Raw genomic sequence first — 27,391 nt, 5'->3', positions numbered from 1 at the left:
TTTGCTGGTGCTCTGCACCTTGTTGAGGAGACTGCAGAAGGTTGCAGTTTTAGCTCTGCTCATTAAAGAGAATGAGATCATCTAATCATCTGATGTGGACCTCTGTCTTTAATCTGTCACTCTTTCACTCCTTTTCTCACTCCCTTTTTCAATTTGCACTTCCGCCCTTCCCTCTTTGCAAGTGCTATGTGATTCTCTTCCAGTAAGTAAAGGCAATCGCTCTTCATTTGGTTTGCTAGTAGAACGGAAGAAACTGAAATGTTAACAAGATGATTCTCATTTGTTTTGACAAAATTAATATATTTTAAGATATTTTACGTTTCGTAAACTGACTTAAACACATGTTCTATGACAAAAAAAAATCATTTTCATTTTAAAATTTGAAGGGTTTTATTGGGATTTTAGATATTGCTGTCAAACGATTAATCGTGATTTAATCGCATCCCATTTTTTGTTTTTGAATAATATATGTGTGTTCTGTTTTTATTATGTTTATTATATATACATATTTATTATGTGTATGTATATAAATGCACATACATACAGTATATATTTAGAGAATATTTACATGCATTTATATACACACACACACACACACACACACACACACACACACACACATATATATATATATATATATATATATATATATATATATATATAATTTAGGCTATATTATAAATAAATGTTAAATAACAATTTCCTGAAATGTATGCATTTGTGTGAATTGATATATACATAATAAATATACACATAATACACATACATATATTATGTAAACAAACTTTTATTTGGAATGCTATTAATCGCGATTAACTGTTTAACAGCACTAATTTTTTCCTAATCTCTTTTTTTTACGTAAAAAATATAAAATAAATAAAAATAATCCCAATTCACCAAAGCTAATTTGTTTGTGTGAAACGTTAAATAGTACAAACCACTATTAATTGATGATTCAATATGTGTAAAAATTACTTTTTTAAAAATATTCAAATGTTTACACTCACATGTATTACATTTGAATTAGAATTATATTTCCTGTTTATTGATAACTGTGGATGAGTCTCTAAATTTAAACTTTTGTTAAAAATAGTATCAACCTTTTTAACATCTTAAAAAAAGCAATATGGAAACTAAAAGTAAACTTCTCCAGATTTGCAGTAGCACATGCATTTAGATTTTAAAAGATTTTTGTTTCTCTTTAACGTAGATATGAATGCTGGTTTTCAAGTCATGTGGTACATGCATTGCATGGCCAAAGTTATGTGAACACCCACTTTCAATGAAAGTTTCTGGCTATCTCAGCTGCATCTATTTGTAACAGGTGCATGAAACCAAGCTTACAGCTACTGCAGCCTCCTTAGACAAATATTCAGACTTGAACATGATGCACCAAAGAACTCAGTGACCCCAGTGTGCTGCTCTCATAGAATGCCATCTTTCCAACAAATCGGTTTGTCAAATTGTTGCTTTGTGAGACCTTTTGTGGTCAACCGCAAGTTCTGTTATTGTGGAATAGAAATGTCTAGGAGCAACAGCTCAACCACAGGACCGTCATGTGCTGGAGCATGTTATGTGTAAAAAAAAAAAAAAAAAACATTCAACTGACTTCAACTGCAAAGATCGGTTCACCATACATTTCATGAAGCATAAGTTAGTTTTCTGGTTTTCTCTGGTCTCCTATCCTGTTCAGGTCAGTTTGTTTGCTGGGCTTAGAAGGGTTTTGGGGACTTCTTAATCTGGGTTACACAATCTTCTTAATGAGTTACACTTCACCATTCTGTAGTCTGATGGATGAATATTGTTTCTGTGAATACCAGGCAACGCTAGTAGTTTGAGTGCAAAGTGCAGTCGGTTTGGGCTAGACCCCTTTATTCCAGCGGTGATAAATCTTAAATAGCCCAAAATATGCTCATTTAGATTTGCATATATGCTAATTTTGGGGGACTGCTAGATTACATTTACATGATTTAATGTTAAAACGTATATACTGTACATTTTTGAAGCACATCTTTCACCCTCTGTCTGATGTTTTAGTGCTCATTTATTTAAAGCACTGCTTTCTGAAATGTCTACTCTGATTGGTTTGCTGGCCCAGTCTGTTGTGATTGGTCAGCGTCTTAGAGTACGTGTTGGAAATGTAACACCCCTACCATAACTAACGTTAAATGTAGCACCTGAGGCTTCCTGTATTATATCTATGGCAACTATGGTGTTGTTATTGGAAGTCTATACATTTTTCTCACATTGAAAAAAAACAAACAAACCGTTTCTCCTCAACACATCAAAATCACTCAGCCAACTGTTCTTTGAGGACAATGCAAATGTGTAACATCATGACGTTCAAGCATCATTCAAGATGTTCATGAAGTCTTTCATTCACATCAACACACACACATAGAGCACATCAAATATGATAAACAGAAGTTGAATCATATTTGTTTTGTATGTTAATTGTGAACCAACATTAAAGCCCTGAACCAGAGTGTGTGTGGTTGGAGAGTTTTAAAGTGTGAAAGCATGAAATCCAACAAAGCTCTTGAGTGTTTGAAGGGGGTTAAAGTAGTCCCTAAAGTAGTGCAATGACCATATTCCATATCAAAACTCAAAATATGTAATTTCCATAACTAAAATAACTATTTTAGTCACCGGTTTGCAGATTGATTTTAAACGCAGCTAAAAGGCTTTCTACCAGTGGCCATCCTTTACCAAACTTAAAGGGATACTCCACCGCAAAATGAAAATTTTGTCATTGATCACTTACCCCCATGTTGTTCCAAACCCGTAAAAGCTTTGTTTGCCTTCAGGACAAAATTTAAGATATTATTTATGAAAACCGGGAGGCTTGTGACTGTCTTATAGACTGCCAAGTAAAACACACTGTCAAGGGTAAGTGATTGATGACAAAATTTCCATTTTGGCATGAAGTAATCCTTAAAGTGTAAAGTGCAAACCCTGTTTAAAGTAAAGAAGGAAACTCTTTTGGTGTGCTGTTTAACAGACCGATATTTTGGAGGAGCTGAAATCATTGTAAAATGTGTGAAACTGCATTTGCACACCGATTTTCAGGAAAATATATAAATGGTGAGCCATCTTTAGACCATACAGTCACACTCCAAGACACTGTCGAGTTTATTTGAACAACTTTCCAGTGTCATAAACTGATGTCACTTCTGTAAACACAGAGACATGACACCTGCTCAGCATGCAGGAACTAGCCTGAATCAGTCACATCCCGCTGTGTGTGTGTGTGTGTGATCTGCATGCAAAACATCTACGAGACATGTCTGTTAAAACAAGTGTGAAGGGGAAAGTCCAGTACAACAGATTTTAGCCACAAATCAATGCTTGTTCCTCATATGTAAAAAAATACCAGGACAACCCTATTGAAAAAAAAAACGCATATGTTTTGTTATATATCATACGTAACATATCATAAACAGCATATGATATGTTTTGAAGCATGGCAGCTGGTTTGAGTTGGTTTAAGCTGGTCCTGAGCAGGAGCTAGTTGCTTAGGATCAGCTTAAACCAGCTCATAACCAGCATATAACCAGCTCATGACCAATTAAAGACCATCTTAAAGCAGTTTAAGCTAGCTGCCATGCTTCAAAAAAGTTAAGAAAAAAAAAAAACTAGACAATGTAAAGAAATGAAGATGTAAGACTAACTGCATGCTGCCTCTTAAAAGCTATTTCAAGTTTTAAAGCAGTCACATGTATCCCATAATGCATTGTGATAATCTGAGAGAAACCTAAATTAAAGATGGTGGGCAAGCCAAGAAAAATGCTGATTCTAAATACAATGAAATTATACCTCAAATAGTAGTTTTTACAGGATCATTGTTGTTGTTTTTTGGTCTTGCTAGAGTGTCATGATGTTAGCTTAGCAACATGCTAACATAAAACTCAACTGTAATTGGTGGGGTACTGAACAGATTTGTAAAACAGCTTTCGAAAAAGAGTGATAATGTATACAATAGTCATAACTTTAAGGTTACTGTTTGTGGGCGTCCAGTGTGGCATTATACAGTGCACAAATCTAGTAGGCCACAGAACAGTTGTAGTTATCAGGCAGAGTGATTTCTCTGTTAATTCACACTTAACTGTACTGTTCACACTTCTGAGGGATACATTGTCACTGGCCTCAGAGCTGCTCTGGCTAATATAAAAAAATAAAAAATAAAAAAAACCTTTTAACAGCTTTTCCTAATGTAGACAGACATAAAGTACATGCTTCCTCTTTCTTTAAGAAATACTAAGTGGGAGTGCAGTGTTTGTCTTACTGACACAAGAACCTTTTGCTTTTCTGTCAAAACTTTTTTTTAAAGGGGGTGGGGTGAAATGCTCGTTTTCACTCAATCTCCTGTTAATCTTGAGTACCTATAGAGTAGTACTGCATCCTTCATAACCCCAAAAAGTCTGTAGTTTTATTATATTCATAAGAGAAAGATAGTCTGTACCGATTTTTCCCGGAAAAACACAGCCAGCTGGAGCCGTGACGTGTGGGCGGAGCTAAAGAATCACGAGCGCCAGTAGGCTTTTGCGTTGAGAGCGTTTGGAAGCTGTGACACCGTGAGGACAAAACCAACCAAAACAAACCATGGCTAACAGTCAGATTCAGCGTATATTTATGATCCAGAATCAGATCCAGAGGCTGAAATTTAACAAGAGCAGCATCAGCAACAATGTCTCTATGTTGTATGTACTGAAACTGTACATAGGTTTTGGAAAGTGACTAAGTTCCACTTTGTCGCCTTTTTTTTTTTTTTTTTTTTTTTTTTTTTTTTTTAAGCTGTACATGTGGAAAGTGCAGTTTGATGAAAACATCGCATGTTGTTTACTTGATGTGCTTACGTGCCGATAGCGAAGTTAACAACACAGAGATATTTGAAGCAGTTTTACTCACCGCCTGCTGTTCCAACACACGATCGTGACCCTTTTTCTTTGGGACTGCATTACCCTTAAGAAATAAACGATACGCAAATCCGTCTTCAAACTGGACCTTGTTTGTAAAACAAGCATCTTCGAAATGCAGGAAACAAACACAAACACTTGCACAACTCTGTTGATGCTCTGTAAAAATAAACTCCATCCACTGGTCCCTTAATGCTGTTTCTCTTTTGGTAATCTGTGCCAAAAACACACTTCTTTTGTGACATTTCGCGATGCTCTCGCTCTGATCAGTGAATGCTCTCAGTGCTCTGCTATACGGGAGCGCACGCTCTTCCGGCAGAAGTGCTCTTAGGACCCATATAAGGAAATTCCGCTCCATCTAACGTCACACAGAGCCATACTCGAAAAAAACTTTTTTCGAAACTTGTGACAAACCGGAAGGAGTATTTTTGGAACAGAAATACTCCTTCAAACGTACAACTTAATTTTTTTAACTTTGTCCATGTTTAGCATGGGAATCCAACTCTTTAACAGTGTAAAAAAACTCAGTATGCATGAAATAGCATTTCACCCCCCCTTTAACTCCCTCTTTCCCTAGAAGTAAGAATCCAGACGTGGTTGTACCTATTTTGAACTGGTGCTTAGGCCTGGTTCACACGGGACGATTTTAAAATTGTCGGCCGATTTTCCAAACCTGAGAGACCCCACACGGCGATAAAAAATCACGGGTCTAACAGTTTTGGTCGTTCCGTGTGTGGTGTGGAGCCACACGGCAATATCAACACATCACACACGAATCGATTTGACTCCCGAGCATTCCCAGGTCAGACGGGAAATCTCGCAAAATCCCTCGAGATCAAACGTGACTTTAGAGTAAACAATCATGGCGGACGAAGAGGATGCAGTGGCCATAGTTTGTGCTTTGTTTTTAACGGAAAAAAAACATAAGAAAAACAAGAAAAGGCGATGGTCAAAGAGGTGGAGACAACGCGAGCATGGACTATACTTGCTATATCATAATATGGAGATAAGTTGTTGTTTTATCTCATAGAAATGTTGTTACGTACTACACAGATTAATAACCGTTGAAATAAACGTTCATATATTCGTTTCCAGGTACTCTGGTGGACTGCAGTTGTGGATGTAGTTATGCCCATTGACTTTATTTGTATTTGTTATATTTGTTTTATTATATATGCCGGCTGTTTTGATTTTGTTTCCCGGTACTTCATCACCACCTCGTCACCTCGCTTTCCACAGGCTGCGTGATTGTTTGTCCTTGGGGGACACCATCCACGAGAAGAAATCAGGCCAAGTAATATGTAACATGTATTAATAATAATAACATGTTGGATATCCCCGATTTGAGATCGGAGCGGTCCCGACATTCTTCCGAGCAAAGGAGAGCCGTCTTAACACACCACACACGGCAGGAATATTTGATCAGATTATTTTACGATAATCGGAGCATCCTAAGATTGTCGGAAGGGGTGAATCGGGGCTAAAATCGGCCCAATTATCCTGCCGTGTGAACCAGCCTTTAGTTGATGTAGTAATGATGATGGTGAAACTATTGCAGTCTTATGCTGCTGTTTGTGTGATATGCATGGAAGACTTGTGAAAGAGATGTTTGTTTGTTCTTATTTAGCACAGATTTATTTTACTGGCAGTGCTTTTTAGTTTGAGAAAGAAAGATTTTGAATAAACTGGATGTTATTAACTAATGGCCTAAAAATCATTTTGGTAAACAAGCCCAAATAAAATGTTAAATTTACTTACTTAAATGATAATGAAATTTTCCTAGAAATTTTCCATTTTCAAAGAAACGTGAAGTTTCAGAGAATGTTAAAAATATATATTTTATTTTCAAAACTCATTTGGTTTCTTTGTGATTTTGTTCCATTAAAAAAATCGCTTTACTCTTACAGTAATTGTGGGTCACAAACCATGTATTTGAAAATACAAAACAAGTGTCCTTTAACACATCTTTCTTTATCTTTTTTCTGTCGCTCATTCCTGGAATGTGTGTTGTCATGTGACCCTGTTATCGATTAACCGTTGCCTCTGTGGTCACAGAGGTTCACTTGCTGGACAACAGCAAGTCAGATGAACATTTTATGGAATTATGGGTGGACTTATAATTTCAACTAATTCAGTTTCATAACTGATGAACAACAGACTATGCAGAGATAAAAATGAGGCCGAAAGAGAGGCAATATTGGAGTCAACAGGAGCTACCCATGTGACCTACATAAAAGCAGCTGCTCGCCTCGAAGTTTGCCTGGCCAAACCGCCACTGTCTGCTTTAAAACAAAGACCCCAACCGCCCCCTGTGCTGCTGAGGCCTGACCTTTATAGAAGTAAAGTCTAGATGAGCGATGCAGATGAAGGGTCGTGTGTTTGCTCAGCTGTGAGAGTGTGTGTGTGTGTGTGTGTGTGTGTGTGTGTTTGTCTGTATGTATGGAACAAGTACTACAGGTGGGACACTTAAGGTAGATTATTCCCCTTACAGATTAAATGATGTTGACAACTGTATTCCTTATAATGGTCTTTGTTCATTGGAGAAAAATAAACTAAAAGTATTAAAAAATATGCAAAAAAAAAAAAAAAAACATAACAATTAGGGCTGCAGGTAAATGGAATTGTATATGAATTATATATATATATATATATATATATATATATATATGACATTTAAATAAATTCCAGGTTTGTTTATATATCAGTATAGAAAGAAAGAAAGAAAGAAAGAAAGAAAGAAAAAATAATGAAATAAATGTATTTTACTGTAAAATACAAAAACAGTGTTATAGTAATAATTATTTATTTATTCATTAACTGTAAATTTACAATAGTAATATTTATGGTTGTTTTTAATATCTTCAGACATTAAATCATCAAACTTTTATTTTGATAAATTATGCAGGTAGCCATTTAAGCTTCTCTTTGGTTGAAGACACCTCATTACAAGTATGTTTTATTTATGAGTTTTCAAATACCAGCACATGCCCTTAATAATAATAATATATATACGAATATGTTTTTTATTAATAAATAGTAATAATAAAAAATGTCTTCATCTATCTTTTACTGCACAAAACACTTTAACAGCACAAACCTTGTTGCATATGAACCCATATTGTATAACCCATAAAATACTACTGCAAAAAAAAAAAAAAAAAAATTCTACCCCAATAAATATTTTTTTATCACCATTAGTACACTTTTTCATCTGCCACAATGCGTTTCCCAGTGCCTATATGTGTGTGCTTTGCTGAGTTCCTCTGTAGATGACCCAAGTTAGTCTTGTTTGTTTGTTTCTCTTACAGTATTGTTTAGTGTCTCTATAAATAGAGTTTGTGTGAGTTATTGGCTCAGAAAAGACAAAGGCCTTTGGCCTGAGAATAAACAAAAGGCTTTTTTGCATCTAATTTTAGAGGGTGACTCCTTCAAAACAATTTGGCTTTTCCCTTTTCCTCCAATGTTTCCTTTACACAAATCTGAAATAGATTTAGCTTGTTTGAACCTCAGTGAGGGGTTTATTGAGCAACTAGATGACTAAGAAATTATTTTAGAATCTATTCCACATAGACGGCTCAGTTTATGATGAGCCGTAGATCAGTGCATGATTAGGCTTGCCATGTTTCCATTTGTTCATTAAGATGGCATGTGTGCTGGCGGAGTGTCCTTTAGGAGTGCAAGTCAATAATCAACCACTGGATTTATGCCATTGCATTCCCATTGATCAACACTGTCGCCTTCAGTAACATGCCATCCATCCACACAACAGGTCATTGCATTTTTTGTCAAACTGAAGTGCCGCTCAAAAATCTCTTTAATAATTTTATTTGATATATGTATTTCATCATTGTCAATTTCTTCAATTCAAGTCCATTTTTTTATTTAATTCAAATTTGATACATTTTGAGGAATTGATTCCAAAATTGCAAGATTCCATGATATCCCAATGTATGCAGTAAATAATTTTTATTTTAAACCGGATATCGTATTTCTGTCCATGTCCATGTTTGTGAGGCACTTTGTACTTAAATTCTTTCATCAGGGAATTTATCAATCATCCCATAAAACACTTAAAATGACAAAAACTAATAATTATGGTGCAATAAAAAAGTACTGATTTAAAGTGATTGTATTTGTAAAACAATTTTTAGCAAAATATTGTAGTTTGAAAGCATTGGTAGACTTATTTTATTAGTGGACAGAGACATCAGAGTAAAGTGGTATTAGTTTGCAGTACCACTTTACCACTTGGATCTTTTAGAGTTCAGGAATTTTTAGTGAGAGCTTCCTGAAAATGTGTCAGATCTTTACCTCACTATCATCAACTTCTGCAACCTGGTTTCCATCTTCTCTATTTAGACTTCTCTAGTTCTCTAGCTTCTAACTTTCAGTTTCTATCTCCAAAAACACAACATAACACAAGACTTGTGTGGAAAGCAAAAGGTGAAATGAATAACTAAAAATATACTTTTTTTCTGGTTTACAGTATTTTCAGATTTATGGATTGATAAAAAAAGATCCCCTTTATAAAAGCCTTTAAATCTAATATGTCAACAAAATGAACAAATAATTTTGAACCAGGCTTTAACCAGTGTTCAGATTTCTGTTCTGGGAATTTGCAAATTAGTACATATTTAAATAGATTATTTAAAACACATAACATATTTGAAAACTTGAAATACAAAACATTGTTTGCATTTCTTAAAGGGATAGTTCACCCAAAAATGAAAATTTGATGTTTATCTGCTTATTCCCAGGGCATCCAAGATGTAGGTGACTTTGTTTCTTCGGTATAACACAAATGAAGATTTTTAACTCAAACCATTGCAGTCTATGTGTCTTCTAATATAAGTGGATGGCTTTGAGAGTCACAGAAACATACACAAACAAAACCGAATTAAACTCGTGGCTCGTGATGATCCATTGATGTGTAAAGGCACAAAATGATCGCTCTGTGCAAGAAACTGAACATTATTTATATCTGTTTATTTTTTTATTTATATATATATATATTTTTTTACCTCTGATTCACCGCAATGTCCTGTCTGTCCTGAGCGCATTAGCATCTTCTTCTTGAGCAGGCGTGTGAGGAGGCTTCTTCTTCTTCTTGCTTTACGGCAGATCGCAGACTTATAAGTGCATTACCACCACCTATCTCTCAAATGGACCACTAACACCCTATCTACAATCTCAATTAGGAGTGTCAGTGGTCCATTTGAGAGATAGGTGGTGGTAATGCACTTATAAGTCTGCGATCTGCCTTAAAGCAAGAGGAAGAAGAAGCCTCCTCACACGCCTGCTGAAGAAGAAGATGCTAATGCGCTCAGCACAGACAGGACATTGCGGTGAATCAGAGGGAAAAAACACCCAATATAAATACTATTGCACAGACCGATCATTTTGTGTAGCATCAATGTATCGTCACGAGCCGTGGGGTTTTGTTTGAGTATGTTTTTGTGACTCTCAAAGCTGTGATTCCATCCACTAACATTGTAAGACCGAGAGACTGCAACGGTTTGAGTTAAAAATCATTTTTTGTGTTCTACTTAAGAAACAGTCACCTACATCTTGGATGCGCTGGGGCTAAGCAGATAAACATCACATTTTCATTTTTGGGTGAACTATATCTTTAATGTAATCAATAAACTGGAGAAGTACAGTAATATCTTACATTTTTACCCTGTGGGGTGCCTTAAAATGAAAGGTAACCCAGTACCTTTGTGATTCTTCATAGACATAAACAGAGAAGTAGTTCCGGCTACGATGTTCTTCCACAAGACGCAAGCAGTTCTGTTTATTAAATGCTAGAGCATCAAAAGTTACCAACTGCAGCTTTAATGATTAAATACTGAACAAATCTCAGTCCTTATAAAACCATGCAAAGCACATAAAAGGCTCTTCTAATCTGAGACCAACAGTGACTTGTGTGCTAAATGTGCTAGTTGTGAGCCAGCTGGGTCATGCAGACCTCCTTCAACTGATCTGGGCTTCGTTCCAAATCTCATTTAGTCATATTACAGCCATGAGAGTGCCATAAATGCAAATGAGAAGAGGGCGATATGCACCAAAGTGATTGCATCTCTTTCCCTCTTCTCATTTCTCTTTTGCGTTCATCTTTCTTTCTTTGCACTCTCACTCACTCGCTCATAAAACAAACCAATCAATTAGATGGAATAAAACTGCCATGTATAGTTTGCAGAATTCATTAAATTATATAGAGCAGGTCTCTAGTTATGTATGTGTCATCAGGTGAATATGACGTCATGTCTTTTGGTCTCTGCTCTGAGTGGGTGTTGCCAGAGATGGTTTTGAGCGTGGAGCTTCTCACACCACAAAAGCTGCCACACCAAAAACCACAAACAAGGATCTATTACGGATGTGTTCAAACAACAACAAAAGCCCATCAGTAATCTACGAATCCAGTTATTAAATAACTGCTATTATTTAGAGCAAAGAAAGATTAAACGAGATGATGTATTTCCAAGAAATCAAGATTTTAGCGTATCTATACCAATGATTGATTAAACTTAAAAAGTGAAACATGTTATGTTCATTCCTCTCATTCCAAACTTGTTCCATGATGGTTTATTTATTTATTTATTTATTTTTCATGAAACACAAAGGGAGAAAACATTTGAGGAATGTCCTGACTGCTTTTTTCCATATTTAGAAAAACACTTGATCCCAAGACACGTCATCGTCATTGATATTAGCATACTATTAATAAAGGAATAGTCCCCCCACCCCACCCCGAAATGAAAATTTACTGAAAATGTACTCCCCACTCGAGCCATCCAAGATGTAAATGTTTGTTTTATTCATCAGAACAGATTATGAAAATGTAGCATTAAAATCCCTTCCTCACCAGTGGATCCTCTGCAGTGAATGGGTGCCATCAGAGTTCAACTCATAAAAAAACTAAACTCAAATGATCTAGCCAAAATACATGTACAAAATCCATAATAATGCTTCCTCCAGTATAAAAGTCCTTCTGTTCTGTTGTCCTTTCGTATCATATTCTACCAACATATTTGTTTAGACCTGTTTTGGACAGTTTTCACATATACACAATGCTTGAGCTGTGCATATTTCTCTCCTGATACAGACAAGACAGCTTTTTATTTTAACTGAGAAAAGCAATATTATTGATAGAGGAATTTTAAAATGACTTGATGGATTTATTTATTAAACAAGCAGCTTTTTACTTGTCTAGACGTTAATTGATGGACTGGAGTGTTGTGGATTACGTGTGGACTATTGTTACGTTTTTATCAGCTGTTTAGACTCTCATTCTGACGGCACCCATTCACTGCAGTGGATCCACTGGTGAGCAAGTGATGTAATGCTAAATATCTTGAATTCTTTTAAGAATTAGTAGTAAAACCGTCTAAAAAAACACTTGTTTTAAATACTATCACTGTCAAAAAATAACATGATCCATTATTGGTAACAGCAAACCTTAACTATAAAACTGCCCATGTGTATGTCTTGCCATTCTGAGCTTTAGTGTTAAAGTGTTGATAAAGTATTGTTGCTCCCTCAGTCTCCACTCATTTAGCTGTGTGTAGACAGTGAAAACTATAGTGTCATTTATCAGTCTGCAAGAAATACACTTGGGGAACATGGAAAGACGTTTTTTTTTGGCCAGAGGTTTGCTCTTGTCTGATGAATCAAAAATAGAAATGCATCAAAACATGTTATTGGGGGAAATGATTTCATAGCACTGCGGTCTTTGATCTCATGTGAAAATCTGTGGCTTTCTGCAGTCAGATATTTTAGTTTAATAACTAGGGCTGTTAAATTAAAATAGATTTAGATCATGTTAAATATGTATAAAGCAATAATAAACTGTGGACTCCAATCTGTGGCTTATGACATCAAATATGAAAAATAATATGGAAAACAAACAACATATTGATTTTTAAAAGCTTTTTATTTGTGTTTGTTAATGCGACGATTAAGGTTTTGAATGATCTTTTAGATTATTATATAAGCATGTATGTCATTAATTCTAATTAATGTAGCTAATTATCTTAATTTTGGTTAAATTTATTAAAAAGAAATTAAGTTTTTTTTTTCTTTCCACAAATATGTTTTAAACTCCAATTAGTATTTTCTTATTTTTTATTTATTTGATAAATAGCCATATAAGTTGGAAAATGTGAGATTTATGCAGTCATTAATTGTGTAGGTGATGAAAATGGCCATTTTTAACTTCATCATTACATTTCTGTTGCATGTGGTTAAAGAAGAAGAGTCCATTTACATTCAGAGCAGGGAAATTCCCAACTAGTGCGCATGAAGCACCTGTGCGTTTGTACATGAGTGGAAACCCTTGTGTATATTTGCTGAGGAAGTGTGCATGTGCATCACATAAAATTGAATGGATTGTCAAACAGAAAATGAGCAGGCATGTGTATCAGTGTAAAGTATAAGGTAAAAAACATCAGAACAGAAACAGCTTCAGTTCTGAGATATTTACAACTATACTGCATCTAAATTTGGAGGCAATGTTAATTTCCTGTTTTGCTTGAACAGCAGGGGAGAAACCTGTCAGCACATCCTCACTTATCAGTGATCTGATGGCGGTCATATTCAGGGGTACAGCAGAGTTATGATTATGTTCATAATGCGGTGTACCAAAAAACAACTATTTCTGTAGTATACAGTGTGTTTACTGTGCACAGTATCCAGATATTCTGTTGGACGATTTAGCAAAATTCCTTGCTTTCCTAAACTTTTTCAGTGTTCACAAACCTTTTTGACACAGTGGTGTTAACAACCCATTTTTTTGCACACTCGCTGAGCTAAACACTATGTCGATGAAAACTATAATACAATGACATTTGAAATATTTCCATTCATATTGCATTCTGTTAAAAAATACTAATAAGTGTGCAGTTTATACTAGTTAGTGTGCAGTAAGCAGTGTACTAGTGTCCCAGGCCGAATGGAGTGAGAGGAGTGATGTGAGGGGTAGGTCAACAGCAAGTTTGAGAAAACACAGGATGTGTAGTGGGATCCATTTTCCGCTTCCTGACGGACAGTGAGACTGGATGCAGGACCGGGAAGAGCGGGGGTGTAGCGCTTAGTGGAAACAGTGTCCTTGGTTCCCTGGTTTGGTGGCGGAGGTGGTTCTGTGTGTGTGTGTGTGTCAGTGCTGATGGAAGAAAGAGAGCTGGTGGGATCCTGTGTGTCAGCAAGAGCCACAGAGAGAGAGCGAGAGCGAGAATGAGCAGGCGATATGGGGCGGAAGTAAATTTCTGGCATTGGGCCACAGAACCTTTTTCCATCACCAGGCTGTTTCTCTGTGTAGTTTTTCTGTCAGTGTGTAAATAACTCAAGTTGTACTATTTCTTTCTTTCTTTCTTTATTTATTTCTTTATTTAATTAAATTTACAATGCTTTTCTGTCGCGTGCAGTTAAAGCAGAAGAGGCCATTTACATTCAAATGAGGGAAATTCCCAACTACCATGCCTGAAGCACCTGTGTGTTTGTACACAAGTGGGAATCCTTGTATTTGTATTTGTTGAGGTTGTGTCGTGTGCCTGTGTGTCTCATAAAATTTCATGGATCATCAAACAGTAGACTAGCAGGTGTGTGTGTGCGCCATTATCGCAGTTGTGTGCGTGCGTGTGTCTGTGTTTGTTTCCCCCTTAAAGCTCTATCTAAGCAGGAAACAGTGTGTGGGAGTAGCACCTGTCTTAAATAAGGCACTCACACACACACTTATACACACACTTATACACAAAATGGAACACACACCCACATAAACACACTTGGAACTCAATCTTGGTTTTGATCAGTGTTAACCAAGCACAAACTGAAGACTTATTTGTTCTTTTGAATAAGCATTTCATGTCGAGAGGCTTCATATTTTGTTGTTCAATATTTCTGTATTACCGAAATGAACAGTAAAAGAAGACAAGAACTTGACTATAATTAAAAATGATACATGATAAACCAAATAAAAAAATACAGATGTCTATAAGCATTTACTTTATGATTCGATCAATTTATTTTTCCCCCTTCTAGGCAACTCCACGCTTCATGCCAATCCTATTGGTCTACATTGCCCATGATGTCATAGACAGGGTGCCTAGAAGTATAAAAGGGCATCTGCTGAATACATCACCAAGTTTTGTTGTCTTCGGGAGTCGTCTGTTTAAAGTGTGAGTGAGAGACCAAGGAAAAGCACTGTGGAAAGTGTCTGCCCAAGGGTTCTGTCATTTGAGGACACACACCATCTATGCATCATGTATCTTGGTCAGGTTCCGTGTTCAGTGCTCGAGGGCACTGAACACACTCACTGTAAGTGTTATCTAATGAGAAGCTCCATTCGCATTTGTCCCTCTTCTCAAGAGATGAGTGACAAGCACTTGCGTCTCGCTGTTTGCGTCCTGCTCTTGCCGACGCATGATGAAGACTCAGATTGCGGAATCCGTGGGTTCAAGATTCTCTTTTTGGGTTATTGGATCCCATGGATAGCGCTTAAGTCAAGCAGCACCTTAGAGAATGTGTGCCTCCGTGTTCGGATCATAACTTTCGAGGGCATATTCTGCTTTCGCGTTTGTCTCGGTGAAGAGTGCATGCGTTCAGAGTTACGCGTTCAGTGTGATGAGTGAAGATTTCTAGGCTGCACTCAAGCTTACTTTGCTCTGGAATATGGCGGTCTGAGGGAAGCTATTTTCTTGCCTGGCTTCTTAACTAGGTTGGCTTCCCCTTGGCACAAGTTCTCTCAATTAAGCACTGAAGTCTTTGTCTAGGAATTGTATTGAATTGAATTGTCTTTGTCTAGGAGCTGTTCCAACTCGGAGACTGCTCCCCTTTTTAGGGTTTTTAAGTGGGTCTCCATGAGCCTCTTGCATGGACAGGTCTGTCTTGCATGGACCGTTTTAACTAGATTGCCCACTTCCATGGTCTGGGCTATCTTCAGCCTTATCTAAGTGAACTGCTATTCGAGGATAGCTGTGTCCAGCTCTCTATTGTTATGGCCAAAGCTTACATCAGGCTTCGATCTCGTACTAATGTCAAGTCTAGTCAAGTTGAGGTTTTTTTGTCATTCTGCTACATGTGTGTACATAGAGTGAAACTAAATGTTGTGCCTCACAGGACCACAGTGCTACATAAATACAGAGATGCAACAATGAAGTAAAACCATATAAACCTATACACAAACTAACCTACTGACAGATTTTGACTATAAATATACTATATATAAATGTTAACCTATACATAAACGAAAAAATACAAACTATACGAATGCTTAACATAAATATTGTATGTTGTTATGTAAATGTGGTGTTTCAGAGGGGGTGAGGGGGTTTGAGTAACGGGCTCTCACACCCTGGGGGAAAAAGCTGTTTAGCAGTCTGACGAGCAGGCTTTGATGCTCCAGTACAATCTTCCTGATGGTAGGAGCTGAAAGAGACTGTAGGAGGGATGGGTGGGGTCCTTCGTGATACTGTTGGATTTGCTGGAGCATCGTGTAAGGAAAATGTCCAGGATAGAGAGGAGAGGGGCACTAATAATCTTTGCAGTGGTGTTCACTGTCTGCTGGAGGGTCTTGTGATCTGCTACACTACAGTTCCCATACCAGACAGTGATGCAGCTGGTCAGCACACTCTCTATTGTGCCCCTGAATTTGGTGAGGATAGGTGGAAGGAGAAAGTGTAAGCTCTGTTGTGCCTTCTTGGAGAGTGACATGGTATTAGTGGTCCAGGCCATTAGTGAAGTCCATCACAACCCCTCTGTCTTACTCACATTGAGGGACAGGTTGTTAGTGCCACACCATTCAGCCAGCTGTGCCACTTCCACTCTGTAGTGCGTTACATTGCTGTTGCTCATGACACCTACCACAGTTGTATCATTCGTGAACATTATGATGTGGATGGAGCTGAAGAACGGTGGGCTGAGCACACAGCATTGGGGAGCACCTGTGCGCTCAGTGTGGTAGTGCTCAAGGTGTTGTGGCCAACACGGACTGACTGAGGATTTCCAGTTAGAAAGTCCAGGATTCAATTACAGAGGGAGGTATTTAAGCCCATCAAGTATAGTTTATTAATGAGCTATTGTGAGATTATTGTTTTGAATACTGAGCTGAAGTCGATGAACAGCATTCTAAAATAGGATTCTTTATTCTCTAGGAGGGTAAGAGCCAGGTGGAGGGTGGAGGAAATTATAGCGTCTTTAGAGTGGTTTGGACGATATGCAAACTTGAGCAGATTGAGTGTGTTGTGGAGGCTGGTTTTGATGTTGTGCATGACTAACCTCTCAAAGCACTTCATTGTGATTGGAGTCAGTGCTATGGGACGGAAGTCGTTTAGACTGGACACAGGTAATTTCTTTGGTACCGGTATAATTGTTGTGGATTTGAGACGAATTGTGATGTTTTTAAACCGGTTTGGCGAGTTTCAGAAGTGGTCTGTATGCTGGAATTAGCATAACAGAGATGTGATCCAAAACCAGAAGTGGGAGTGGGGTACAGCCTTGCATTCATTCTTTTCTGTTGTGTAGACAAAGTCCAGTGTGTTTTTTCTCCTTGTTGTAAAACTTGGCGATATGGTCTTTAAGTTTGTGTGGATGAAGTCACTTACTATTATGAAAAAGCCGTCATGGTTATTTGTTTGTTGTTCACTGATGGCGCTGTACCACTCGCGAAGCACGTCCTTGGGGTTTGCACATGGGGGTATGTAGACTGTGACAATAACAATGGCTGTGAACTTCCGCGGCAGATGGAACTGTCGACAATTTACAAACATAAACTCCACCAGCGATGAGCAATGTTTTGTCACTAGCACAGCATTGTTATACCACTCATTGTTGACCTATACACACAAGCCACCCCCACGAGCCTTACCAGACATTGCTGTATCTTTGTCCATTCGGTAGTAGGCAAGTCCATGCAGATGAATAGCGGAGGATATTTTCGTTTAGCCATGTTTCAGTGAAAACAAACACACAACAATCCCTTGGCTTATGCTGTGTAGACTGACTGAGTTGAATTAAGTTTACTTTACAAAGAGCGAACGTTTGAGAGCATGAGTGACGGAATCGCTGGTCTAGTGGGGTTAGCCCTCAGCCTAGCTTGTGTGCCTCCATGCTTCTGCCCCCTCTCACACCAGCAGTGTCACCGTTTTGTGCAGGTAGCGTCAGTAGGCCAAGCCATGTTCTCTGGGTTCAACTTTAATAGCAGACAAAGGCCTTGTAGCTTCTCAGTAGTCACCGGTGAAAGCAGATGTTTGTGTACACTGCTGATTTCCAGAAGTCTCTGTTGATCATAGATGTGTTTGCAAGTGTTTATTTAAGATGAAACTGAATGAAAACGAGGAATTGAGAATAACAGACATAAAAACACAGTTTTCGGGACCCTGAGTAGCCACTTCGTCCGACCACACCGCCAACATCATCCTTTATGATGGATGTTTGTGTGATGTTTGATGTATATATGATGATGTATGATGTTTATGTGTTAGCTCTTTAGCAAATTATTTACTGATGACATTGATTGGGGACCTCCTAGGTATAGCCTTCTGAGGGAGGTTATATTCCAGCCATTGATATGGCAGGGACGGGCTTACTTGAATACAGCTATCTGAGGCTAGCTGTGATCTACTGCAGTTGCGGTGAGCCATCTCTGGAGTGGTCCCCTTTTGTAGACAAGGTATCTGAGGATAGCTATGTGCTTGCTCAGTGATTGCCCCCCTGCTTAGGGCTCAAATAGACAGTGCTGTCTCACCTCTTTGGATTGTAAGTGGACAGCCCATTCTTTCTGGTCTGGGTAGTTTCAGGCCCCGTCCACACGGAGACGCATTTCTTTGAATACGCACAATTTTTTTTATCGGATAGGCGTTTCGTCCACACGGATCAGGTATTTTCATCAGGTGAAACCGCTATTTTTTGAAACCAGGTCCCAGAGTGGATAAATTTGAAAACGCCGTCTTTGCGTTTTCGTCTGGACGGCTAATCCGTATATTTTCTGAAACGATGACGTCATCAGCCCACGTCTCCCCCCTAGTCAGACAACTCTACGTCACGTAACAGCAACAAAAACATGAACAAACACTGAACGATTGTCTTTTTATTAACTAACATTAACACTGACTAATAAATGTATTGTTCCATGTTCGTTTGTGTACCACGCACAAGGTTTATGAGCATAGTCCAAGTCTTCTTCTCAGTTTTTAGTGTGTCTCTGTGGCAGAATTACAGCGCCACATACTGGTCTGGCATGTATACTACATCATTATGCGGTTTCGTGTGGACGCGGATATTTCTTGAGACGAGGAAAAAAAAGATCAGATTGGGGTAAGCTCTGTCTCCGTGTGGACGGGGCCTCAGTCTTTCCCCCTTCTGGTAGCCCTTGCTAGTTACAAAGCTATCTGAGGATATCTTTGTGCTAGCTCTTTAAGTAGTGGTATCCTTGAGCCTTTGCCTAGACAGCGCTATCTCCCCTGCTAGGGTTGTAAATAGATAGCCCACTCTCTGTGGTCTGGGCAGCTCTGCAGGAAGGCTATCTAGATTGTTATTCTGGTCTACAAATCTTCATAAGACCTCTGGGATATCTGGCGATAGATGTTTTCTAGCTCAGCAGCTATTCTCATCACCTGAGATTTAAGTGGTGATCTCTTGAGCTCCTCTAAAGGCTTTCTAGTTTAGCCTCTACAGTGGTCTTGTGTATTATTGCTCACATAGTGTAGCTATCTGAGGATAGCTGTAGTCTTAACTTGGTTATGGTGTTCTCCTTGATTTGAATTAGCTCTCTTCATTTCTGCCAGGTTATTTGAGAAGCCTTTGATATCAGTGTCCTGGCCCCTTTCTGAGGAAAGGTTTGGCATATGTGGTTGCATTCTTGGTGCTCTCCCACCAGGTGAACAGGCATGCGCCTCGACATGGCATGGTTGGACTTCTTTCCCCAATGTGGTCCCTAGGGAATGCAGCATGGAGTTCACTAGAAGTGGAATATCTCGGGTGATGCATGTAGCCATGGTTCCCTGAGAGGGAATGAGGCACTGTGCCAACTCGCCATGCCTTCAGCCTGCTTGTTTACATCTCCTTCAGACAACTAAGTTGGTGACGTGTTCAGCAGGTGCCCTTTTATACTTGCGGGCACCGCACCTATGACATCATTGGCCATGTGGACCAATAGGATTGCCGTTGTTTAACATTTGCTTCACTCAGACACCGGTCATGCTGGCGACATTCCCTATTTTATATATCAAATGTGACAGAAAAGACATTTAATAATGATGCAAAAGATTTGTGGGTTTTTCTCAATAAATTTGAATGGTGAAACTCGGGTATTGAATAAATTCAATGCACACAGACTGAAGTAGTTTAAGTCTTTTTTTTATTATGATGATGATTTGGCTCACATTTAAAAAAAAAAAAAAAACCACCAATTCACTATCTCAACAAATTAGAATATGGTGACATACCAAGAAGGTAATCAACCCAAAACACCTGAAAAGGTTTCCTGAGCCTTCAAAATGGTCTCTCAGTTTGGTTCACGAGGCTACACAATCATGGGGAAGACTGCTGATCTGAAAGTTGTGCAGAAGACAATCATTGACACCTTTCACAAGGAGCCACAAACATTCATTGCCAAAGAAGCGGGCTGTTCACAGAGTGCTGTATCCAAGCATGTTGATTTGAGTGGAAGGAAAAAGTGTGGGAAAAATTCAAGAATTTGAGTGAACTTTATAAGGAATGGACTGAGGCTGGAGTCAAGGCATCAAAAGCCACCACACACAGACGTGTCAAGGAATTTGGCTACAGTTGTCGTATAACTCTTGTTAAGCCACTCCTGAGCCATCTTACCTGGGCTAAGAAGAAGAAGAACTGGACTGTTGCCCAGTGGTCCAAAGTCCTCTTTTGAGATGAGAGCAAGTATTGTATTTAATTTGGAAAAAAAGTCCTAGAGTCTGGAGGAAGGGTGGAGAAGCTCATAGCCCAAATTACTTGAAGTCCATTGTTAAATTTCCACAGTCTGTGATGATTTGGGGTGTAATGTCATCTGCTGGTGTTGGTCCATTGAGTTTTTTGAAAACCAAAGTCACTGCACCCGTTTGCCAAGAAATTTTGGAGCACTTCATGCTTCCTTCTTCTGACCAGCATTTGTAGATGCTGATTTCATTTTCCAGCAGGATTTGGCACCTGCCCACACTGCCCAAAACACCAAAAGTTGGTTAAATGACCATGGTGTTGGTGTGCTTGTCAGCAAACTCACCAGACCTGAACCCCATAGAGAATCTATGGGGTATTGTCAAGAGGAAATTAAGAAACAAGAGACCAAAAAATGCAGATGGTCTGAAGGCCACTTTCAAAGAAACCTGGGCTTCCACACCACCTCAGCAGTGCCACAAACTGATCACCTCCATGTCACGCCAAATTTATTAGGCATTTATTAAAGCAAAAGGAGTCCCTACCAAGTATTGAGTACATGTACAGTAAATTAACATACTATACAGAAGGTCAACAATTCACAAAAATTTTTGTTTTTATTGGTTTATGAAGTATTCTAATTTGTTGAGATTATGATTTGGAGGGTTTTTGTTAAATGTGAGCCTAAATCAGACTTAAACTACTTCAGTCTGTGTGCAATGAATTTATTTAATACACACATTTCACAATTTGAGTTGAATTACTGAAATGAACTTTTTCACAACCTTCTAATTCATGGAGAAGCACCTGTATTTAACATTATTATTATTATTATTATTATTATTATTATTATTATTTACTTTATTTCTGTTTTTACTCTATCTCTATCTATCTATCTATCTATCTATCTATCTATCTATCTATCTATCTATCTATCTATCTATCTATCTATCTATCTATCTATCTATCTATCTATCTAGCTATCTATCTATCTATCTATCTAGCTATCTAGCTATCTGTCTGTCTGTCTGTCTTGTTTGTTAAAACATATATCAGATTTTAATAAATCCATTCATCTTTATTATTGTTATGTCTGTAGGCTTGGAAGAAGCGCTGGTTTATCCTGCGTAGTGGGCGCATGAGTGGAGACCCGGATGTTCTTGAGTACTACAAGAGTGACCATGCCAAAAAGCCCATTCGCATCATCGACCTGCACTGCTGCGAGCAGGTGGACGCCGGCCTCACCTTCAAACGCAAAGAGTTCCAGGACAGCTTTGTGTTCGACATCAAGACGGCAGAGAGAACCTTCTACCTGGTGGCAGAAACGGAGGAAGAGATGAACCGCTGGGTCCGCTCCATCTGCCAGCTCTGTGGATTCAACCAGTCAGAGGACAACCATCACGGTAGGAGAACCGTCTCTATGTTTGTGTTCACAATTAACTTTTTGGGACAGATCCTGTTGAATTTAGCTTCAGCTATAGACAATGTTAATGCAGTAACCAAATTCAGTATATTTACTGTATGCTATTATCCATGGTTTTACAGTAACCGTGCTCTCATTTGGAGCAGTGTGCTATTTTTTTCTCTGAGCTGATGATAAGACAGATAGAAAATAATCACAAGGAACCTGATGCCATATCTTATTGCTTTCCTTTTTTCCCCCTCTTTCATTTGAGAAAGTTGGGCTGGACCAGCCTTGCCAAATGGATGCAGTGTCTGAAAGGTTTATTGATTTTTTTTTTTTCTTTGCTTTGTTAAAGAAAGGGAGGGAACCTTGCCCATCATTACAGGCATAGTGTTTGTGTTTATTCTAGAGACAGTTAAACGCTGGTCATTTTTGACATGAAGAGGCCTTTGTCATTGTGGGATCTTGCAGCTTATATATAGCTTATATTAGTTCAAGTTTTTTTCATGATGATGATGATGATGATATTTCTGAATGAACACTTCTTTAATTAGGTTTATAAAGTATTTTGTATTTCTGATGAAAAGCTGAATGTGTGATTCAATACTTTGTTCACAAATCTGGATGTTTCAGCATGAAAAATGCATACTGAAATTTACAGTGAAACCTTTGCTCTTTTCAAAGTATCTGGCTTGATATTGATATATTTACTGGGAGTGTGAAAATTGGGGCTAAAAGCAAAGCAACATGCTGAAAATGAGCTGAACAGTTGATGTTTGTGATGCTATTCATGAACAACATTATTGAAGTTTATTGGTATAAAGGTATGGCAGTTTTAATGTACACAGTCATCACTCAGATTATCTATCATCTTTATTATCTAGAGCAGGACCAGACTGTTCTCTCTGTATTGTGTCTTTTATAAAATTAATTTCACACAGATTTGTGTTATCTATTGTATTATTGATGGTTGATACATGGTCTTTAGTGGGTATACATTAACTGCAGCAAGCGTCCTAGATGTCATTGTATTACTTTCTCCATGTTCTCTTGCGAAAAGATCAGTTTCCACCCACTGAGGTGTGTACATTTTCACTCGATGAGCAATAGAAATTGACGGTCTTGGTAATGAGAAAGTCATGCACAGTTTTTGGCAGTCACCAACCAAAGCATGAGATCCTCATCTGACCTTTTTCAACAGGCCAGCCAGTAGTGCTTGACTTCTGGATCACACAACTCATACAAATACACCCTCAGCCTGCCTACTCATCTTCTGTCAAACGGGTGTATTTTCCAGTTTTCCTGCCAAGGAAATCAATTTTTTTTATTTTATTTTTATTATTATTATTATTATTATTTTATTTATTTTTACGATGAGAACAAAACTTGAACTAAATGTGCTAAAGATACATTTTTTTTTCATTTATTATTATTTTATTTTAAATAAACTAAATTCTAAACACAGAGAGAATAAATAAAAAATAGTAGCTATTGTTTCTGTTTTATAATCTTATTAATACAATTATCTAATAAAATGAATACTATTAGAATACTTTAATAACAAATAATTAATTAATACATTTTCTAAAAATCTATTTATTTAGCATTTTTGTGGAACGGGTGTATTTTCCAGTTTTCCTGCCAAGGAGATTTTATTTTCAATTTTTTTTGATTTTATTTTTATTATTATTATTATTTTATTTATTTTTACGATGAGAACAAAACTTGAACTAAATGTGCTAAAAATATTTTTTTTTTCATTTATTATTATTTTATTTTAAATAAACTGAATTCTAAACACAGAGAGAATAAATAAAAAATAGTAGCTATTGTTTCTGTTTTATAATCTTATTAATACAATTATCTAATAAAATGAATACTATTAGAATACTTTAATAACAAATAATTAATTAATACATTTTCTAAAAATCTATTTATTTAGCATTTTTACTGCACTGAAAACTATATAAATGAAGAAGACTATTTTTTTATTATTATTTTAAACTGAGTAAAAAAAAAATATGGAGAAAAAATACAAAAGTTGCTTTTTTTTGTCCATTTTTATAATTTTAGTAATTAGGGCTGCATGATAAATGGCATGGGATATTTAAAGTGCATCTTGTCAGTAAGGCCGGTTCTGTAATCAGTGGCAAATCTTTACACGTGTGATTTCACATGGAGCAGCATTAACTACACAGAGCCGTTGTTCACTGACAAGCTGCGCCAAACCACGATAATATTTTTTGCATGTTTTGTGCAGTCAGTGAACAACGGCTCTGTATTTTTCTCCATGTGAAATCATGCATGTGTAGAGATTTACCGCTGATGACTTCACTGAAAAGATACGCATTAAATAGGCCTATCGCATGCGATTTATCTTACAGCCCTATTAGTAATTAAATTATATAATTAAATGAATACTAGTAAAATGAAAATACTATAAAATGTAATTACAAATGTTACTGGATTGTCGATTTGTTAAGAGATATGTCTGCATTTACACATTGCTGTATCATATATATATATATAGAGAGAGAGAGAGAGATATAGATCATATTGTCATATATACAAAGGCCACAAATATCACCAATGTTTTAGAATGAACCTTGTCATAAAATAACCACCAAATCCTAAATTTTTGCAAATACCCACATTTTTGCTCATAGATCCAGATGTAAAGACCCCAGCTGCCCCATGACCTTCTGTGTTCGCACACACACACACACACACACACTCTGTGTTCAGTGATGTGCTCCCATCCATTTAACTCCACTGGCAAAACAGTAACGGCTGATTTGAAACAGAACCATATTTTATGAGATGCAACCAGAGAATAAAACACACACCATAACTGCAATGTAGATCAGAGCGGCTCTCCTCCCCTCCCCAGATAAACACTGCACTCGACCTCTCTTTTCCCCAAGCAAGTATCAAGTTGTCAGCTGCGCTGTGAGCATGAAAAATGGAAGAGACCAGTTTGCCTCAGAGGAAGTTAGCATTGATAGTCATTCGGCAGTGCATCGAGTCTGTTTGCTGGAGCTTTGGGGACATGAATTGCACATGCGATGGTACAAGGGAATCAAAGTGTGTCAGGTGCAAATAGACGGAGACTGATTCTATAATTCTGTGTGGTTGAGTGCTGATATGTGTATTAAGCATAGCTAATTTTGTCATATGACTGAAATGTCACTCAACAGTCATGACAGATGAAATACAATGGGTATCAAATGAAAATGTGTCCTTCAATAGTGAAATTATTGAGGTCAACATATCTTAACAATACTTTTCTCCATATACATTTAAAAAAAATAAATGTATACTTTTATTAGGCAAAGCATTAAATTGATCAAAAGTGATAGTAGACACATTAATAATATTACAAAAAACTATTTTGAATATATTCTGTTCTTTCAACTTTTTGTTGATCATTGTTTAACGTTGATAATAATAATAAATGTTTCTATGTTTCAGTATATTATAACGATTTCTGAAGAATCATGTGACAAAACTGGTGTAATGATGCTGAAAATTATCACTGTGAATTATCACAGGGAAAAAATTCTTAATTACTAAAAATAATACATTATCATTTTAAAGTATATTGAAATAGAAAACAAAATGTAGTAATATTGTAAAATATTACTGTTTTTACTGTATTTTAGATAGTGCTGTCAAACGATTGATCGTGATTAATCGCAACCAAAATAAAAGTTTTTGTTTACATAATATATGTTTGTGTACTGTGTATATTTTTTATGTGTGTATATATAAATACACACACATGCATGTATATATTTGTGAAAAATGTTATGTTTATTTAAAATATTTATATATAACATCAGTTATATTCATATAAATATATACATGGAGATATATGGAAATATTTTCAAAATGTATAGTGGGTGTGTGTGTATAGGCCTACAAAATAAATATGCACAGTGTACACACATATACTATGTAAACAAAAACTTTTATTTTGGATGCGATTAATCGCAATTAATTGGTTGGCAGCACAATTTTTTGGTCAAATGCATGCAGATTTGGTGAGATAAGTTTAAAAAATATAAATCACTTTTTTTTAACAAAATGAAACTAGCCAAAGCAAATGGAAATACAGTAGATTGATTTACATTAGTCCATTGTCTGGTTCACACAATCCACTGATTCGTTTTGCATATAGGATAGAGTATAAAACGTAGTTAGACACTGCATGCAAAGAATGTACACATAGAAGCTCATTTGTTTAGCTGATTTCCTCACTTCCTCTGTACACAGTTCATATAGTAAATCCATCTGCAGTACATATTCACACTGTGAAAGTCACATTTTTTCAGTGTCCTCACCCCTCTGTGTCTGTGCTAATCCAGCAGATTGATTGGTGTCAGTGAAGTGCCTGGCCACTGGAGAACAGACGTCTGCTCTCCTCATGTCACTCCAATGCTGTCTGATACAGACTTCTAGCTGTATGTTGGTGTTCCATACACAGATTGCTGCACTAATGACATATTTTTGTAAGCCTAAACCCAGAAACAAGCAAACTATTCTACTTTAATTTCTTGAAAAATGTTTTAAAATAAAGAATGAAAGAGTTATCAGAAGCTTAATGGTGATAACATTGAAGTCATTCATCTTTTGTTTACACTCTACATTTAGCTTTTTTACGTTTATCTGACGATTATGTTTAGGTTTTTCAATTCATAAAAGTTGTGTCCATTTGTGAAGATTATCGTTATGATCAAAACGTGTAAGAATCAAGATTTTGATGGTCACAGAGCTTATTTAAGCAAAAAGCAAAATGAAAAATCAGTTTGGTTCTGTGTTGAGGGAACAAATGCTAAATTGGCCTACAAAAATGTGTTATCACTGTAGCACTCTATTGGAGGCCACAAAGACATGAATAAATAACATTCACTAATGAGCAGGTAATGGACTCATTGATGTCCTACATCCCAGCGTTACTCTGAAATGAATCCAACTTGAAGGCATTTTTGACTTTTACATGGGAAAAAATCATTTGAGGGGTCCAGCGCGCTGTTGTTTCTCTTTGATAAAGTGTCCCAGCTGATTTCTGAGGCTGTGGACTTTGTAGTAGCTAAACAGGAGATCTTTGAACATGTTCTTACCAATATCTTCCACGCTGAGAGTACACCAATGTTTGTTGAACTATGAATAGTGTATGTGGTGCAAC

General features: G+C 37.1%; 1 protein-coding gene across 1 annotated transcript in view; it reads left to right on the top strand.

Moving 5' to 3' along the window:
• gab2 (GRB2-associated binding protein 2) overlaps nt 1-27,391 on the top strand; it is an 80,015-nt gene that overhangs the window by 17,610 nt on the left and 35,014 nt on the right. The window contains exon 2 of the mRNA XM_026282764.1: nt 21,898-22,201. Coding sequence (XP_026138549.1) covers nt 21,898-22,201 — 304 coding nt within the window. The remainder of the gene's footprint in view (nt 1-21,897; nt 22,202-27,391) is intronic.

This window comes from Carassius auratus, chromosome 15, assembly GCF_003368295.1.
Source record: "Carassius auratus strain Wakin chromosome 15, ASM336829v1, whole genome shotgun sequence".
Taxonomy (NCBI): Eukaryota; Metazoa; Chordata; class Actinopteri; order Cypriniformes; family Cyprinidae; genus Carassius; species Carassius auratus.
The sequence above is the reverse complement of the archived record's forward strand: the minus strand, read 5'-3'. Positions and strand labels throughout refer to the sequence as shown.